The sequence below is a fragment of the Anser anser genome, assembly GCF_964211835.1.
Source record: "Anser anser genome assembly, chromosome: 8".
Classification (NCBI taxonomy): Eukaryota; Metazoa; Chordata; class Aves; order Anseriformes; family Anatidae; genus Anser; species Anser anser.
Window position 1 is genome coordinate 2,020,219 of NC_139728.1, and position 18,620 is coordinate 2,038,838.

The 18,620-nt window shown below is 39.0% G+C and overlaps 1 protein-coding gene across 7 annotated transcripts in view; it reads right to left on the reverse strand.

The window, feature by feature from the left end:
- DPYD (dihydropyrimidine dehydrogenase) overlaps nt 1–18,620 on the reverse strand; it is a 355,784-nt gene that overhangs the window by 51,918 nt on the left and 285,246 nt on the right. For 6 of the 7 annotated variants that reach the window (XM_083846247.1, XM_083846246.1, XM_083846248.1 and 3 more), the window contains one exon: nt 12,383–12,525. In XM_083846247.1, coding sequence (XP_083702373.1) covers nt 12,383–12,525 — 143 coding nt within the window. Of the gene's footprint in view, nt 1–1,918; nt 11,932–12,382; nt 12,526–18,620 lie in introns of those variants that run through there. The other variant, XM_083846249.1, reaches the window with a different exon arrangement.

Here is an 18,620-nt window from a genome sequence, read left to right on the forward strand (position 1 = left end):
AATGGTTCCTAATCCTCATGTCTCGTTGAGCACCGACTTACCAGTACATTAAATGCATAGCCTAAATTACCCTTTCTATCAGCAATTATAACTTTTGCTGGAGGGTTGTAGGATTAAAAATATTAGGGGAAGTGGATTATCAGACAATGTGCTGCACTCTCTGGAAAAAAGCAAGATTCTTTGTTTCAAAGAATAAATTTGTAACTAAGGAAAAGCTTTCCAAATATTGATACGGTACAGATGGAATGATTTGATTCATTCACATTAGCTGCTTAAATGACTCTAGAGATACAGGTTAGCAGATGGGATGTTACTTAACAAGGCTTCAGATACTGGATCAAGATGCAAAACTGATTTGGATGATGGCTGATAGCCTTTTTAAAACATCAAAATCGAGCTAATATACATGAACTAATGAACTACTATTTGTTCCAAAGTCCAATACGGCTTTCAAAAAGCAGTTTGATGGACTCATATGTTACACCTATGAATGGTCTGAGTTATGGGAAAAAAAACAAACACACACTTTTTTTTTTAAAACTGAGTTCTAGACTTAAAGTCCTAATGAGCTGAGGGCTTACTGGTGACATTCGAGGGGTAACAAACAGCAGAAAGATTCAAAGATGCTAACTGTTCCAGGGTTTGCAGAGTAGGCAACCATCCACATGTGGGCTTAAGAAACCTGTATATAAAAAACAAATAAACACTGTATGGTCAGATGTCATGTGAGTGTCAGTAAGGAAATATTTTAGTTATTTTGTTATACCTAGAAATTTTTCATAGAATTTCACTGAAGGGCTTGGGTTGGAAGGGACCTTAAAGACCACCTAGTTCCAACCCCCCGTCATAGACAGGGATGCTATCCTCTAGATCAGGTTGCCCAGGGCCCCATTCAGCCTGGACTTGAACACTTCCAGGGATGGAGCATCCACAGCTTCTCTGGGCAACCTGTTCTGGTACCTCATCACCCTCTAAGTGAAGAATATCCTCCTCACATCTGTTAGTTTAAAATGGTGCCCCCTTGTCCCATCAACTTCCTACATGTGTAAAAAGATGCTCTTCTTTTTTTTTTTTTTTTTTATAAGTCCCTTTTAAGTACTGAAAGGCCACAATGAGCTCTCCCCAGAGCCTTCTCTTCTCCAGGCTGAAGATCCTCAACTCTCTCTTTCTTCATACAAGAGGTGCTCTAGACCTCTGAACAGCTTCGTGGTCCTCCTCTGGACCCACTCTAACAGCCCCACACCCTTCTTGTGCTGGGGGCCCCAGGCTTGGATGCAGCACTCCATGTCGGACCTCACAAGTGAAGAGCAGAGGGGCACAATCACCTCTCTACACCTGCTGGCCACTCCTCTCTTGACTCAGCCGGCCTTCTGGGCTGCAAGCGCACACTGCTGGCTCATGTCAAGCTTTTTGTCCACCAGAACCCCCAAGTCTCTGTCTACAGAGCTGCTCTCAGTGAGTTCTCCCAGTCTGTGTTCATGTCTGGGATTGCCCCAACCCAGGTGCAGCACCTTGCACTTGGAGAGAGAGTTCAAAGAGTACTCTTGAGAGTACCTCAGGAGAGTTCATCAGTCAAGCTTAAGGTAAGGTGCTATTCTAATCAAAAGTATAGGTTAATGTCAGTAAGTAATGAAGCTCAAAATGAACTATAAGGAGATGAAGGTACGCAGTCTAAGCAAGACAAGCTTGTGGGATAAGTGCTCTGTCTCCTGAACAGCTTGGATCCTCTCTACAACAGGACGATATAATGCTGAAGCAGTGTTGAGCACAGCTGAGCTGACATTTACAGAGGAAATTGGAATTCGGAGTGGGAAATCGGTACTTATCAAGGGACCTGAATGATGCAATTTTGTATCCCAAGTCTTTGAGAAGGGAAATGCGGAAGAAATCAAGAATTTTCAGAAGGCTCCCTGTAGTAATTGTTTTTTTTATTTTTTTTAAATTTTTATTTTTTTCCCCCTCCTGTCAGCCACCCGTAGAGGAATGGTTATATTTCCTTATCTCACTAGAGCATTCTGTCAGTTCTTGGAACTACAAAGTGGACCTTTATGCAGTAGGTGGGCACACACACTGATAAAAGAGCTGATCATGATCATCTTTCCTAAGAAAACAAATATGATTCCACGTGCCTTGAGCATTGAGGAGTGTGGAAACAGCCTCATAATCAGCCATCTACAGCAAATTGTATCACTGTACTCTAGATCTATAAAATGAAAGATATCTTTGAAAGCAGATGAATTAACTCCCCTGTGTAAACAGTGCAATCACATACACAGGCCCTCCAAGTATCTTTAAATATATGTTGAATATCACTTCATATTTCATTTATTAACACCTAAAGGTCTCACCTCTCCCTTACAAGTTCTGTTGCGGAAAATGAAATCTTTCAGTTCTCCCAGTGGTTCTCCAGCTGCTGGTACAGCATCAGCAGCTATGCCAGGTAGATATAGATTTACTTGACATTTCCATATCCTATATCCTCCAATTCCTCCATAGATACTTCTAAACCAGATACCAGTTAACTTGCTCAGACCTGGTGGTTTGATGCTAAAAGTCATATACATACATAACACATTTAGTTAGAAGTTAGTAGCACGTTTAAGATTTCATATTTTGAGGGCTAAACAACAGGAACTCCATCCTCTCTTGACTGGAGTTGGTTAGTTTTTCCATTTTGGAAATGCATATTTGTCAGAAGTGAGAGTGGCTCTAGGAAAACACGCTTTTCAGAAAAGAACCGTGTTCGGAAAAATGTGCATAAAAAAGTTTCAGAATTGCCAATATGTGCTGTTTGACAACATGGAATGCAACAGTTCTATTTAACTTGAAAATGCCTGTTTTGCAATCCAAGTTAATTGAAATGAAAAGGTCAAAACTAAAATATGTTGCAAAATGACTGAAACAGAATTTTGATTCACTCAAATAATACTTTTTCCTTAAACGTGTTAATTCCACACATTTTTAGAAGTCTCACTAGCAGTTTAAACTGAAAACCTTTTTCATCCTTAAACTTCCCTGTGACAGAAGAACTATTTCCTGGTCATTGACTTCTCCCCATGCAGCTTTCCTGTGGCCTCTTATACTGCAGGAGGGTAAACACATCGGTAATGCAAAGGTTCATTAATGCATAACAGATTCAAGTTAAACCTTCAGAGTTCTTCAACCCAGGACATTCTGAATCAGGCACAGCAGGGACTTGAACCCAAATCTATTTTGATTAAATTAAATTTGTCAATGAAAAACAGTTTCGTCAAAGAAGTTTTCAACAAACCCTAATGAGAACCATCTACTGAGGGACGTCATCCTGTGACCAGAATTTTGAAAGCCTCAGACCTCTCAAAATCAAACAGAAAAGCAATTTTTCCATTTTGGAACCTCAGTTCAGTCCTGCAATGATTAACCCCTCATCCTTGTGAGTCTTTCCCTCTAGTACTGTCACATTTTATTTCAGTTAAAATTACTTTCATCCTTTATCAGCTTGCCTGTACGAATTTGTGCAGCAGCTGCTGTGTCCATTGAAGAGTGAGATTCATGTGAATAAAATAGTTCTGACCCTCTGAGTCCTTCGTGCCTGAGATAAAAACCCACTTCCACATTTCCTTGGGGATTGTTTTACCTATCTCTGTCCAAACAATAAATATCAGTAAGAAAAGCAGCAACATAACTCAGATATTGAAGGAAATTAAACCCTTTGTTAAATGTACTGCCAGCTTCAGAAAAAATGGTTTCTCTGTTTGTTTCTTTCATTCAAATTGCATGGATAAAAGGACCTCTCTGTAGACAGATCAAGCTGTGTCAGGGGGCTTATGTTGTAGCAGGAAAAATACTTCAAAAGGCATCAGGGCTCCCATTCCCAGATTGCTTCCTCCTGCCTGGGCAGAAAAAAGATTTCTCTACTCCTAGGGAAACCTGCGGAATGGTCACCTGGTCTTGTCAAACTGCGATTGCACCGAGCCCAAGCTGAGCTGCACAGCAGTTCACGTACACCAGGGTGGTTCCGGGACTGTGCCTTGCCAGAGCTGGCTGCTCCACCGCCTCCTCACCCTTTCTTCCTTTCGCTGCTAGCTACAGCCTCAGACTGACAGATCAACAGAGCTGCTCTGATACAAAATGGAAAACTTCTTGCATGCGTACTTTCTTTGTATGGCTGATAATGTTTCCGAGAAAAACATCTCTGACAGCAGAGCTTTGCAATCCTGAAAATTTTGCGTTTTCCTCTTTTAAGAAAACCGGGTCCTCTGCAGTTAAAATAAGTATAATTTCAAACAAAATTCAGGAAATTCCTTAAGTAATTATTGGAGATGGCAGTACTAAGAAAAGAAAATCATCGTTTTCCACTGTGCTTGTCTTTCCTTCTATTTACATTTCCAATGTCCAACAGGGAATTGGGTACATTTTCAGTTTCAATTTCCAGTCACTTCCACACCGGCACACAAGGGTAACTCCTCTACAACAAAGCTAGCTTTGTGGCTGAAAGCAACCTGAGCTGAATAAAACAACCTGCCCACAATTTCTTACATCTTAACTGAGCCTCTTTTGAAGAGTCATCTCCATATTGCTTTTATTTTGTAAACTTCTAAACAGAACTCACTTGTTGTCAATTCATATCATGTGGTTTTATCTACAGGGACAACAGCTCTGTGCTTGTTCAGACAAGATAGCAGTAGCATGAAGCCACACTAGTAGTGTGTATCCACATTAAAAATAGCAACAACAGTGCTGGATTGGAAAGAGAGGCAGTACTCTGGATCCTTGGGGTGAGGAAGGAGAGACAGTGTTACCAAAGCAATTACTCTTCGTATGTCCTCAATTGCTAAAGTCACCAAACCCCCAGACCCAGCGCTGCAGGGCAGACACCTGGTAGAAGTGGGGATGGGAGGCTCGGGGATGCCCAGGTATAAGACTAGGGAGCAAATCCTCTGCAGAGGTTGGGAGTGACTGCCATAGACCAGCATTTGAGCTGATGCTCAACTGAGACAATTTAATAATTGTTATTAAATAATTATTACCATTCAGTGATAGTTAAACCTACTTTGCATGAGAATCCATTATAAGAATGACAAATAGCAATTGTTATGGAATGAGCTTGAATTCATTCTTACAAATTTATGAAATAACAATCCTATCTATGCAAACCTCATTTACTAGCTGGTGAAATGAGCAGAAAGAAAGGAAAGTTAATAGATAAATCCCTTAAGCAGCTCCAAAAAAAAGTAAAACTACTGCAAAGCTGCACAAAATAAAAGGTAGTGTTAGCTTAGAGTTCAGTTCATAACTTTACAACGCGATGATTTGAATATTGCAACTCTTCATTAAAAGTGGCTAATAATAAATGTAAAAATAAATAATGAAAACCTGCTATAAACCTGATATTTTTATCTAGCCATGACCAAAAAACTTTCTAGAATTTTTTGTCCAACCAATTCAGATTTTCAGTGAAAGGAAATCTCACAGAAAATTCTCACCAGCAATTAGCAATTTCCATCCCAAGTATGTGTAGCACAGCAAGTGTGGCAGTCCTCTAATGTTTTTTTTTTTTTTTTATTAGCAAAGGAAGACAGACAGTTGAGAACAGGTTGAGTTTCTCTAATTAGCAGCGAGCTAAGAAAAAAGCAGAAAATAATGAAATGTTTATTAGAAGGGATCACATATATATCTGTCCAACTCCTCTCTCTTTCATGCTCATTTTTCTTTTGATTTTATTTCGACATGTTCAAACAGCACTTTGTTCCCTCTTTTGTTTCTCCATGTACTGTAAATTTCAGCTCTGCAGAGAAGAGCCACTCCATTCAGTGCTGCATCCATTGAAGACTTTTTTAAGCATGTGGCTCTGTGAGCAGCAGAGCTAATGATACCTGGCTTCCAGCAGGTCTGTGTCTCCTGGTTGGGTTCTCTGACGTCTAATAAGGTGTGACTGCCAATTAAAGCCTTTCCTGTGGCTGACACAGTCCTAGCAGCACTGTCCCATGTGGATTCTCAGAGGTCTAATAGAGGTGAGCTCATAGTGCTCTCTCTCTTACAGTGAAGGAATGCAGGTGCACACTCTTCTCTGCCTGACTTCTTCATTTTCTCAAAACCTGTTACAGCAAAATACTTTCTAACTTCTTCCAAATTTAAAAGAAAATGACCACAAATCTCAAATGTGACTGAGGATACTCAAAAGGACATGCAAACACATATTGAGTTTCTTTGGGAATGCAGGCTGTAGTGTTTTTTAAAACTATTTCTATCTGAGACTGTTTCTATCTGAATCAGAGGATTTACATCTGAAAAGTGGTTTTGCCTTAACTGTTATTTTGTTTCCTTAAAATTTTTGGCAGCCTTAAAGAGCCATTCTGTGAATCTGGTCTTGCTCGTACAATGTTGGTGGCCTGCCACTACATCCAGCAATCTATTCTTCATTCGCCCATTTCATTGGTGAGAGAAGAATTAGCTCCAACATCTTGACTTCTCTGTAACATGGACAGCTTTGTACAGGGAGGTTTTGATCTTCTACCCTGAGCCACAGACTGTGTCAGAAATTTCATGCTGTTAGCTGGTACCAAAGCCTACCTGTTCTCAGTCGCGATGGCTGGCAGAGCACTCTCTGACAGGAACCTCTCCACCGACAAGAAGCAAAGTCACCAGCCTCTGCTCCCCCATCACGCGGGTGTTCGGGCTGGCAGGGGCCGAGGCAGGGGGGCTCCTTGTGGGTCAGAGCAGGAGAGGCCCAGCCTTGCTCAGCCACACGGACTGCACCCTTTGGTTACGGCTTGCAGCCAGCTACCTGACTTGATTCTCCTGGCACAGAGCTGAGATTAGATGCAAGGGATTACTGAGCCCTTCCTCTGCACTCAAAGGCACTGTTATTCACCACAGGATTAAATAAATTGTTTCCAAGTGTCATCGGCGTAAACTTAACCTGGAATTCTAATGCACTGGGCCTGCTCCAGCACTGCCCTGCTCCAGCACTCCTGTGATTTCAGTCTCTTAGTTTCTCACTCTCCATACCGTTAAATGGCATAAGCAGTAATTCCTGGATGAGAATTTTTTGGCCTCATCTAGTCCTCACTTATCTCAATATCAGCATCTTCACTGACTTGAACAGACACTGAGATGGGCTTAAGAGAACACTAATTAAGTGCACAGAGAACCAGGTCTCTATTTCACGGTTCTGTAGCCATTAAAAAACTGAGAAAAACTGCATCAGTAACCTTGATGAAAACTAAAAATAAATTAGTTTTTATTTTTATTTATTTATTTATTTTTGAGATTGGGGTTGAGGAAATGGTAGCATCTAAACATTAAGATATGACAATGTTTATGAAATGGTATTTTTTTTCCTATCATTTCAGTGATTATATTTCCAGAGCCTTGCTTTTATTTTCTGACACAGGGCATTTTATACTGCGTAGAAGGGTTCCTCACAGGGTTTCACATTTGCACAAATACAATAACAATGCTCTCATAGTTCAAGTCCCACTATTTTGTGATGAAAAACCTTGTTTATTCACACACAAAGGGCCATCCTGCTGTTATAAAAATCCCCTGGCTAAATGCTTCAGTAAAATGCCTGCCGAAGAAAAAATAATAATCTAACTGTCCTGAAGCCCCTGAGACTCTGGCTCCAAAGAGGTACCAACAAGAATTCTCCTTGAAAATGTTACAAAAAACGCAAGTACTCTCATAAAACAACTGCGTTCTGTGTTGGGGGGAGATTTTATCTCGCAGAAGCCAAAAATGTCCTTATTGCTTTCCCATCGTGAGCTGTCATGCTTCCAGAACGGATTTTGTTCTTCATCAGATCCCTGGGGTCCTATGCAGAGCTGGCAGGGGGTTGGAGAGGAGGGCACAGGCAGATTCAGTGTTATGGCAGCTTGCCTCAGGGGCCGGGGTATTCCTGCTCTATTTCCTCATCTTTCCCTCACAGCTGCTCACTGGGTTAAACCCCATCTGAGGAGGGTCATGGTGTGAGTGCAGTAGGTGTGTATGAGTTGGAGATGACAGCGTGAGGACAAGAGCAGTGCCCATAGGGAAAGGACTACAAGGTGCTAAATCCCAGCTGGTGCTAGTGAGAGATGTAGGTGGGTGAAGGGAAAAGGCAGAGCTGTGGTGCGAGTGTGCCTTGAGCCTGTAAAGTGGCAGGGGTAGGGCCAGTGAATGTGATTTCCCACTTCCCGGACCAAGGCGAGATCTTGGACCGGTGAGGACCTGACCACTGCGCAGAGACACAGAGGCCTAGGACAGCTGCTGTGGCATCACCTCACAGCCTGTGGGCCCGATGGGAGCAGCAGCACTGCCCGTGCACCGGCCCTGGCTGCACTGCAGCAGCGCCTTTGCCTGGTCCTGATCCAGCTGAGCACAAGGGGGAGCCAGAAACAGGGCTTGGGGTAGAGCTACAGGCTGCCCCCTGGCAGATGGGCCCACAAAAGCAGAACTATGTGGGTGGATTTAAAATCTTTGCTATGTAGAGAGCCTTACAGACAGCCATGCTGGAGCACGCGGGGACACGAGTGTCCTCCATACTTTGTAAGAAAAGAAATTTGTTTGAAAAGAAGCCCATATTCTTTTCAAGTTAATGACTAAAACTCAAGATTAACAAAAGTGTTCCATATAACGTTAAAAGATTTTACCATGAAAAATGTATACTTCAGAAAGTACCCCTTTGTTCTACCTTTTTTTTTTTTGTTACATCTGATAGAAATAATGACTACAGAATCTCTTTCAACGAAAGGTCATTTATGTCAATGGACAGAACACAGAGGATCAGATCACCTGCGGTAATTGCAAATTAATGCTCTACTGCTAATGCATTAACTACACAATATTGATCTACAATTGAATCATACAGGCTACTGTGAAGCGATTTTTACTTTAATATTTTTTACGCTTTTATTGCTTTTTCCATAATGCATTTTCTCTTTCCACTGGAATTTTCTATAATTGTCTCCATTTTTAATTTCCTACAGTGAGATGACTTTGAAAAATGTATGTCTACCTCAAAGCCTTGCAGAAATCTAACAAACCATCAGTGTGACATGCTAAATCACACACATGATGCAAAAGATGCAAAAAATCCAATATACATCTTATTTTGATAAATTGTGGCTTTAAAAAAAGCTCACTTTAAAGAAAAGAAAACATACTTCAGCCTCACTGCAAGCGTACAGTAATGAACTGTACATCAAGAAGTTGCAGCTAGACATCTCTAGAGCATTGGCTATGTGAGACAAGTGCAGGACTGGATAAAGAAGTGCAGGATAGATATAGCTTTTTTTTTTTTTTTCTTTTTTTCTGAATTTCATGCTTGCACTGAAAAAGGATTGGTGGATTTGTGTGTGTTACAAAAAACTACGGTCCCGGGGAATCAGCCGAAGAACAACTGAAAAGTTTCAGCATTTTTAATGAAAAATTAAAAAGTTTTGTCGTTGTTGTTTTCCCAACTGTTTCTGAAGTCCATAACATGGAAGAATGAGGCTATTTGCTGTATAAAATTTTAATCCCAGCTACAACTAACTACAATGAACCAGTGTGTTTTCAACATCTGATGCAAAACTTTCTTACATATGAACATTTTGTCAGTAACAACACTAAAATGTGTTCTAGTGGAGGGAATAGAACACACAGTGAGTAATGAAATTATTTCCCAGAACCATTCGCTAACATACCTGCTTAATACCACTTGCAGTGGTTGTAGCAAAAATAAAAATATGGTTTACCAACTGACTCCTGACTTGCATTCCTGTGTATGATGATTTTGTAAACGGAAAATAAATCCCCACATTTTAAAAATAAAAGCAATTGGAAAAAATAAGGGAGAACTGATTGCAGGTAAAATAGCTGCAGAGGAAAACCTGATCTTGCTTTTAATGGAGGTACATTTATTATTCATAAACCTCTTCTTGGAGAGATATGCCACATGGCAATTAAATCAACTCACACAAAGCCTTCATATTTTCCTTGTTCATGAACATCATCCTCTCCTGGCAGAGAAGACCACTCTCATTTGGCATAGCCAAGTGCAGAATGCACTCCTGCACTGCCAAAGCCCTGGCTGTTTGCTTTCTGCCTCTGGATTAGTCTCTCATAAGGTGTCTACGTGGTTTTGGAAACATAAAGTTAGACCCTAAAATGCACAGCACTGGGTTAATCTATTCACAACCACTTCCAACAGTATTCAAAGCAAATATTTCAGATAAAACTATGGGATGCATATGTAATTCTCCCAGTACAGTCCCAGCTCCTACTTAACTCAGAGACCAGCAAAATAGTAAATCTTAATACAATGAATCATTCAGTAGGTCACTTAATTTGGTATTACCTCCAGATTCTGTACTTGCTCTGTGTTTCGGTACTGAGAAAGCAACAGAAGTTTTCACTACTGAAGAAAGAACAACTAAGGCATTTGGTACCCAGGACAGGTGAGAGAGAAACTAGGATTTAGGGAAAAGTATATTAGCCAGCTATTCCTATGACCTTGTTGTCATACAGATTGACAACAAGGCTTGTACTGATTCTCATAATCATAATTATGTTCCATAGGTAATCTGTGAAGATGAGGTTGCCTTTTTCTGTCCATCACAACGTATCTTGCTTGAACAGCAAACAGATGTTTCAGTCTAGTCCTGGTCAAGTGTATCCCTTGTAAGAATATCTATATGGATTACCTGTCTTCCTCTCCCTTCCACTTGCCTTTCCTTAGATGAGGGAAGTATTTACAGCCTATACTCACAATCTTGCATGAGGTTTTCTAAAGGCTTATTTTTAAATAAATGTAATTGAACTAGTTCGGACCCTCACATAACACAGCACTTTTAGAATCCGTTTATCTCAGATTAGCTTAAATGTCTTCCCTGCTTCAGTGAAACAAAAATAGACCACTCAAACTGAGGATGGGTTTGATCCAGAGGAGTTTACAAGCAGTTCTAGAACTGATTAAAGTTAAACTGGTGAAGCCTGAGGACAAGAAAAGTTGTTGTTTTTTTTTTTTTTACCATCTCTGGGAAAAATCTCTTGGAAAGGGCAGAAGACCAGTATAGATCCAAGTCATTTCTGGAAGCCAGTTCCAGAGAAGTTAATCATTACTTAAGAGAAAATAATGATTTAAAAGCATGTAAAGCCAAAAATTCTCTCTCTCGAGCCCTGACTGGGATGTCTGCATTAGATATTTCAAAATTTCCCATTGCCATTGGGGCAAACTAACAGAAAAGAAAAGAAATAATAAAAAGTAAACAGCTAGACAGTCTATATAAAGGAAACATGCATAAATATCATTTTAAAACTTCATTTTTAGCCATCTAGAAACATATGTAGTAGAGGTAGAACAGAAAATCATTCCACTTTGTGTAGTTGCGATCATGTAACATCATAACTGACAAAGTCATCAAAACTGCAGCTCTATTAGCAATAACAAATGAAATGCATGCATAGCACTAAAACCATTCCCTTGCCATTCCTACTTTTTGTAGAAAAATACTGCTTTGTAATTTGTGCCATTACTTAGTACTTATATTGAAGAAGCTCTCAGAACACTGTATCAGAAAGGTAGATCTTTTGTCTGTTCACGAGAAAGGAAGTTTGAAGCAATCCCATAAAAACTAGAAAAATATGAATTGTTATTAATAAAGGCAAACAACATAGCAAGTCTATAAAAAAGCAGTAGCCTTCCAATTCAGCTCCTCAAAATGATAACTTTTATGTACATAAAAAAAAAAAAAGTTAAGTTGTCCTATGATTATTTTTTTTTTTGAAACAGCAAACAAGTGACTAATATCAATAGTTACCATAGCTGTGCAGAAAAGATGGTCACACTGAAACTAATTTTTAATGTCAAAGTGAACTGTGGGAATGAAACCACTCCAGCCATCCCATAGAGTGACACGAAGCCGATATCCACAGGATCCTCAGCTGCTGTCGTCTTTGATGGGAACTCTGCATTGAGGGGACAGGTATCTACCAGAATATAACAACATATAATGGAACTATATAACTTAACTACCACGCACTCCTTATCGACCCGTCTAACGTGTATGCTGCAATGATGCCCTGACATGCCTATTAGAGCATGGTAAGGGGCGGATTTCCAGACAATATTCTGGTGTTCATACCAACAGGCTACCAAGATGTTTAAAGTTTAAATCCCATAGATTATAGAAAAAAGCAGTAATATACTTATGGATAGCCTTTCCCCAGATTGGTATTGTGACACTCAAAGTCTTCTTTTGGCAACTCCTCCTCCTACTCCATCTAAAATGAATGTATTTTAGCGAGAAACATGTCTAAAAACATGAAAATTGCTTTCAGTGGTATAAAAAACCCACTATGCTAATGCTTGAAAGGAACATATATTATGCTGTTAATTACAGTTATTTTAATTTTCATGTTTTAAATAAAGAAAAGGTACCTGTAAAACAGAAGCTCCACTGTACAGGAACTGGAGCCCACTTTCAGCAGAGTCGATGCCTCCAGTTGCTAAAATGGGAAATCCTGGAAGAGCACGGGCTATAGCAGACACTGCACGGAGGGCGATAGGCCTAATAGCATTTCCTACAGAAAACCAGAACACTTTGTTAGTAATGTCAGAGCATTCTCTGATATAATTTGTACATCCTTCACAATAGAAAAATCAAGAACTAACACTTAATTCTGAAATGCAGAGGTTATATTAATTATAAGAGGACATGAACTGGGTTTTAAGTGGTATTAATGCTTGTAAAGAATTATAAATTTGGGTGAAAAAAAATGCAAAAATATTTGGATAACATTGCAAAGGTGGCTTGAAAATTTTAGCTGATGCTCAGATCAAACCTAGCAATGTCTGAGACAGAAAGCAATATTTTACTAAACACTGTAGACAAAGAGATCTATGATTTTATATAAAGAATTGAGTTGATTTTTTTGAACACATATGTTGCACAAGTAAGAAGGCGCATCCCATTTATTTGTGTCTGACTAAAAATTGTTTAAAAGCACCATTTCACTGCACTTGACACTTCATATATTATTTAATATGTTTCCCCTTTGGATGTTTGTAGATTCAGATAATCCTTTAAGTAAGCCCCCGATAACTATTAATATGACAGTCAGAAGCTCAAAAGAGTAAAGTAATTCATTTAGGGTTAAATCTCCACAACTGCAGCTTACATTTTCAAATGTTATACAGAGGTTGAGCCAGACAACTCCTTGCTACATTTATAGGAGTTATGGTTAAAGTCTCAATATGTTGTCTGCAATGCATCTGCTTTGGCTGCTGCCTACTGATGGTAAGCAACTATTTAGAACATTCATATAAATGTTGCTCATTAATTGACGGATGATGTAGGCAGCTGACACATTCAACTATTTATTTTTAGGCTAGTTGGGATTTCTCTGGACAATTCCCTTATTCTTATAATTTCTATTTAATGTCTATTTAACTTTTAGGATAATTTTACGTTATCATTGGAAAACAATACTGTAGTGTAAGGAAGGGATACATTACTCCCAGCGGAACTGGCTGGCTGCCAACCTACACAGGGAAATGGAAATGTAACGTGTTAGGTAACTTGGGGAAATGCTATGATATGAAACACTTCTGAACACCTTCCATGGGTACTGTTATAACCTTTAAAAATTTAACCTCCTACAAGGGCAAACAAGCAGAGGGAAAGAAAGAAAGAAAACCAATGCAATAAACTAAGGAAGTGGAAGAAGTAACAATTCAGGAGCACGGGAAGAGAGCAAACAGTAGTTACTGCACCAGCACAACTCTGCTTAGATGCCTGACCAACACTCGTTTCCTTCAGATAAAACCTCCTTCTTCAACCCAACTGATCTGTGTTGACATCCTTCCTCTACCCTTTGTGAGCACAGAAGCCTGCTAGCTGGATTTTTAATCTAAGAAAGTCTTTAGCAAAAGCCAAGTTGCTTTTTTCAAGCAGCCCTGTCTCACTGAGCCCAGCATCAATCCTCCCTCCACCGTCCGCATCAGCTCTTCCTCTCAGGCAGAGTTTTACTGGTCCCCACGATGGACTTAGTGTCAGCTCAGGATTCTGCCCTCTAGAAACAGCCTCTGCCTTACTTCTGCATCAGCTAAGACCTCTGCAGTCTAGATGGATGGGTCAAATAAATAGGACAGTTGCACTGTCACTTTGTAAAGGAGACAGTTTGTCAAGGTACTTTTCCATTGCAGAAAACTGAAATTTTGTTTGTCTTAACCATTAAAAATACTCCGCTTTCAGCTCACATTGCCTTTTACAACACATCACTGCCCTTCACTGCAACCCTGATAGACAACACTGAATTCACAGGTCATCTGGGCTCATCAGTATTACACACATTGACATTCAAAAGCGCAGCTAAGCAGTCTCTATTGGCACCTGCTATGTATTCAGCACAAAATTATCTTCTTGAGCAATGGTATCTTCTGCTCGTTTAGGATAGACACCTTCTCAATATATACTTAATACAATACCTCTTCCTTCTTCAAGAGCTGGCCTGCTATCAGGACACATCAGACATTCTCCGATGTCCATGTCAGTGACCAGGCCTGCTCACAAGTTTTACACAGATACTTCTTGCTCGTTTAACAAAGGCTACATAGGGGTATGGTGTTTTCTGCGTATAAACTGCTATCTTCATAAATGGGCAGCCCAACCCGACGTGCACTAACAGTATATTTTGGGGGTAACTAGACATTGGTTCATAAAAATTATCAATCTCACAAAAAAAATGCCTTAAAGAATCTAATAACATAACAAAAGAGATCACACAAAAAGAAGCTGGAGCTGAACAGAAACTTTCCACTGGACAGTAATGACTATTTACCATCATTTGAGCTGGATCGATTGTAATGAGTTTGAAAGGAATAGAATGATTCTCTGAAAGAGGCTGGCTGCTAGTATCCAAAGAGCAAATATTACAACAGAATTGATGGCCCAGTCTTAGAGAAAGACCTGAAACAACAACAAAAAATGGAACCCAGGTGTTTACTCAGATTTATTTATAAAATCTTTCAGAGGCCATACATACTAAGACATATACTAAACAGCCAAAACCATTGAAAATAACAAAAATCACTTGTTTGGAAAATTCTTCAAATATTCAGTGTTTGAAATTGAGGCTACAGGTAAGCATCAGACTTGTTATATTGCTTTCAGGCACTGACACAGCTACTCCAGAATCTCACTGTGATGAGGTAGTTATTTTTCAGAAAGGTGAAAGAATGCAGAAGCTGGTAGGTCTGAAATTGTGTGTCTACAGGGAAATTTCTTCCCAATCTGCATGAGTTAAAAACTGACATCTGCCTTAAGGCATGAAGTTTTATATTCTTTTAACCCCAATGTAACTCTGAGAGTTTGCATTCAATCAGTATTTAAGTCTTATAGGCCCTTGATCTTAATGATACCCCGTAGAAAAGTTCCACATAAAAAATATCTCTAGATTATAATTGTTCCTTTTTTCAGTCTGATTAAATTAGTCACCTTCTCACTTTAATGAAGGTTTCCGTACAATGGTCAGTGAAGAAAAAGGAACAAATGACAGTTTATTTAAGGTTTCAGCACAATAGGTAATCAGAAAGGCCTTCAGTCAGCCTAAAGAAATCAAGCATATGATTTGATGAAGCCTAGCAGAGATGGCAGCAAGGCTTAGCATTTATTAAGAAACACATGCTTTTTAGTACTAGCTGCACTTGATATCCATAGCATGAGTTATTACTTACTTTTGGTGATTAGGAAATTAGTTATAAATCGGTACAATTGTGAAAGTATTCCATTCATCTATAATTCAACCAAATGAATTTAAAAACATTTCAGGAGTGCTTCTGATGAGAGTAAATAAATGGCTCTAATGACAATCAAAGGGTTGACTGAGGTGTCACCATTCATCCCAGCATTTTTTTCTTTAGCATTTGAGACAACAGAACACAGAAAGAGCATATCAGAACGTGCAGCCATTCTCCTGGACATTTCTCAGTCAACTGTTCAGAACCCTTCCCTTCTGTAATAAAAAGTGCTGGCCTGGAATACATTGTCATTTACTTGTGATAGCAGATCCCACTGCCTAGTGAAATGTTGAGAAAACCTTCCAGATAATAGAATAAATAAATAAAAACACACTGTAGTGAAGCCAAGCTATCATGAAACAAACAAACCAAATGGGCAATGAATTTGACCTAGTGTCTCTATTTTCCTGCATTTTCATGTGAGTACCACAGGAAGGTAATAAATTTCATTACAGAGATTTGTAGAGAAGGAGTTTTTAAAAGGCTGAAATAAAGGAGACTTAATGCCAAATTTTAAAGGAGCTGTAAGTAGTACTGGGAATTTGCAGAATGTTGTCTGATAAATCCAATGGTATTTAAGAAGCTGAGATCCAAATCCAGCATGTATTTGAAAGAGTTCTCATATGCTAAAAAACAAGCATCCACCACATACTTTGACATGTTGGTACCTGTAATTTCACTAGTTAAGCACCCGTAGCTGGGGAAACTGTTGATAGGGTACTCTCTTGATAGTAGTGGTACAGCTGCTACCAGATACTAGGCATGGATGTCGTTTACCATGCTGTAAAATAATGAGATTTAATAAACAAAGTACATTTATCCAGACCTCAAGCAGGGGAATGAGATCTGAAAATAAAAGAGAGAAAAATACGTGGTGGAGATGATATGCTACCATATGTTGAAAACTACTCTTTCAAATCTCTCATTACAGAACAAAGACAATTACATAAAGATTAAAGCAATGAAATAACTACGTGATGCAAAAATCCCTGATATTTTTTCTTGCTGTAAACCAAAGTGCATTAGTTTTCTGTTTTTGCTCCTTTGTTTGTATTTGTTTGTTTGTTTTTAATAAAAGATTTTTTGTGACTATGAAGGACAGCAGTAGAGGAAATCCAACAGGCAGAATACATCATGAAGGAGAAGCAGAACATAGGTCATTCAAACACTTCACCCTGTTTAGTACAGGTAGGCTGAGTTGCCTTTGCCCTGAGGACAGCAGACTGATGACAAACTGCTAAAAGATGTTCTTCGTGCTTATTTGTTTCATCATTTAATTTTCCTTTGGAAGTAAAAATCCTTTACCAATGCCAGAAGGCATATATTTTATTAAGACTTTGTAAGTACTTGGAGTCCCCGTAGGACCCATTTCTGCCAAGCACCAAAAACGTTCACCAGACTGAGGCTTGAGAGCCAAATGTAATGCCCTTTTCAAGGAGGAGTCTGGAGTTAACTTCAGGCAACTTTGTAGCTTTGGAAGTTCTGAGCAAAACCAATTCAGAATTTCTTGATCCCAATGATCCACATATGGGCGGGGGGTGGGGGGGGAGAGGAAAAATAAGATCATTCTCAGTAATCTTCACTGCTGGGCTACATTCTTACTTGCAGTGTTTTATACCAGTGCAGTAGTTTAAAATCTTTAATGTACCTGCGGCATCTCTAAATGGTCTAGGTAAAGATGATCCACAACCAGCAGAACTGAATCAATTCAGACTGCAGTCTGATAACTCTGAGCCTGAATCCTGAAAGGGGCTGAATGGCCTTTATCAAACTCTATATCTACAAGATGGACAGATTTACAAGAAAAGCACACCTTTGGTTAGTAGATGACATCAAAGCAAATTTTTGTATCTATGGTTACTAAATGGAATAAAAATGAAGTTGGGTCATAATTCTCCCCATTCTGTGCATTGCAAAGCAAAATTTATTTTTATTTGCATTATATTATATTACACTGCAGTTGTTCTTTATAAATTCATTATCAGATTTAAACCACAAAGCCTAAATATTACAAAGAAAAATAAGCCAATACTAGAAAATCAACGTTATGATTAATAAATTACTGTTAAACTCTATGCTGCCAAAAAAAAAATAAAAAAATAAGCAACTCATCATCCTCCTTCTCTCTGTAACTACATTCTCTGAAGAAAGCTGACACTGTTATCTCCGTAACTGTTAAAATTAATAAAGCTAATGACAACAGAAGCCAAGCGAACATGAAATACCAGACTTGGGTGAAAAAACTTTACATGAGAGAATTGATCTGGGAAAGTTCAAGCATTGCAGATGATCAATCCAATCCTGCAGAAAGTAACTAGATAAGAAAGTTTGGGTATTAGGAAACAAACACAGAAAACATAGTTCTTTTTAAAGACGTTTCCTGCATAATGTGTTGGCTGCCTCCTACTAGTCATCAAAGTACACACACACATATATATATATATAAAATCTGCATTTGTAAACAGTCCAGGGAAACATACGTTATAAACAATTCATTCGCGTTGCATTTCTTCTGATTGCAATTATTCTATATGTTCTTTCTCTCTCCCACCTGTAGGTGGCCACCATAAGCTACACTTATCAAATAACTCATTAGCAGGGTTTTCAATACTGTCATATCCAGATAATTAGCAATTTATTTAAATAACCAATTTCTGTGGAAATAATTGTCAAGGAATGCCCTGAACCTACTTTTTATAAACTATAATAAAAGTGTTAAGATAATCCCTGACATTTGCAAATGCCATTAGTTCACCTTTCCTTTTGATAGTGCTGTGGCATTATGTTTAAACAATTACCCGATAACGCGGCAGTTTAATGAACAGTGTAGCAGCACATCCTTCAAAATGGCCAGTGAATGCATTTGTATGCAGAAGAA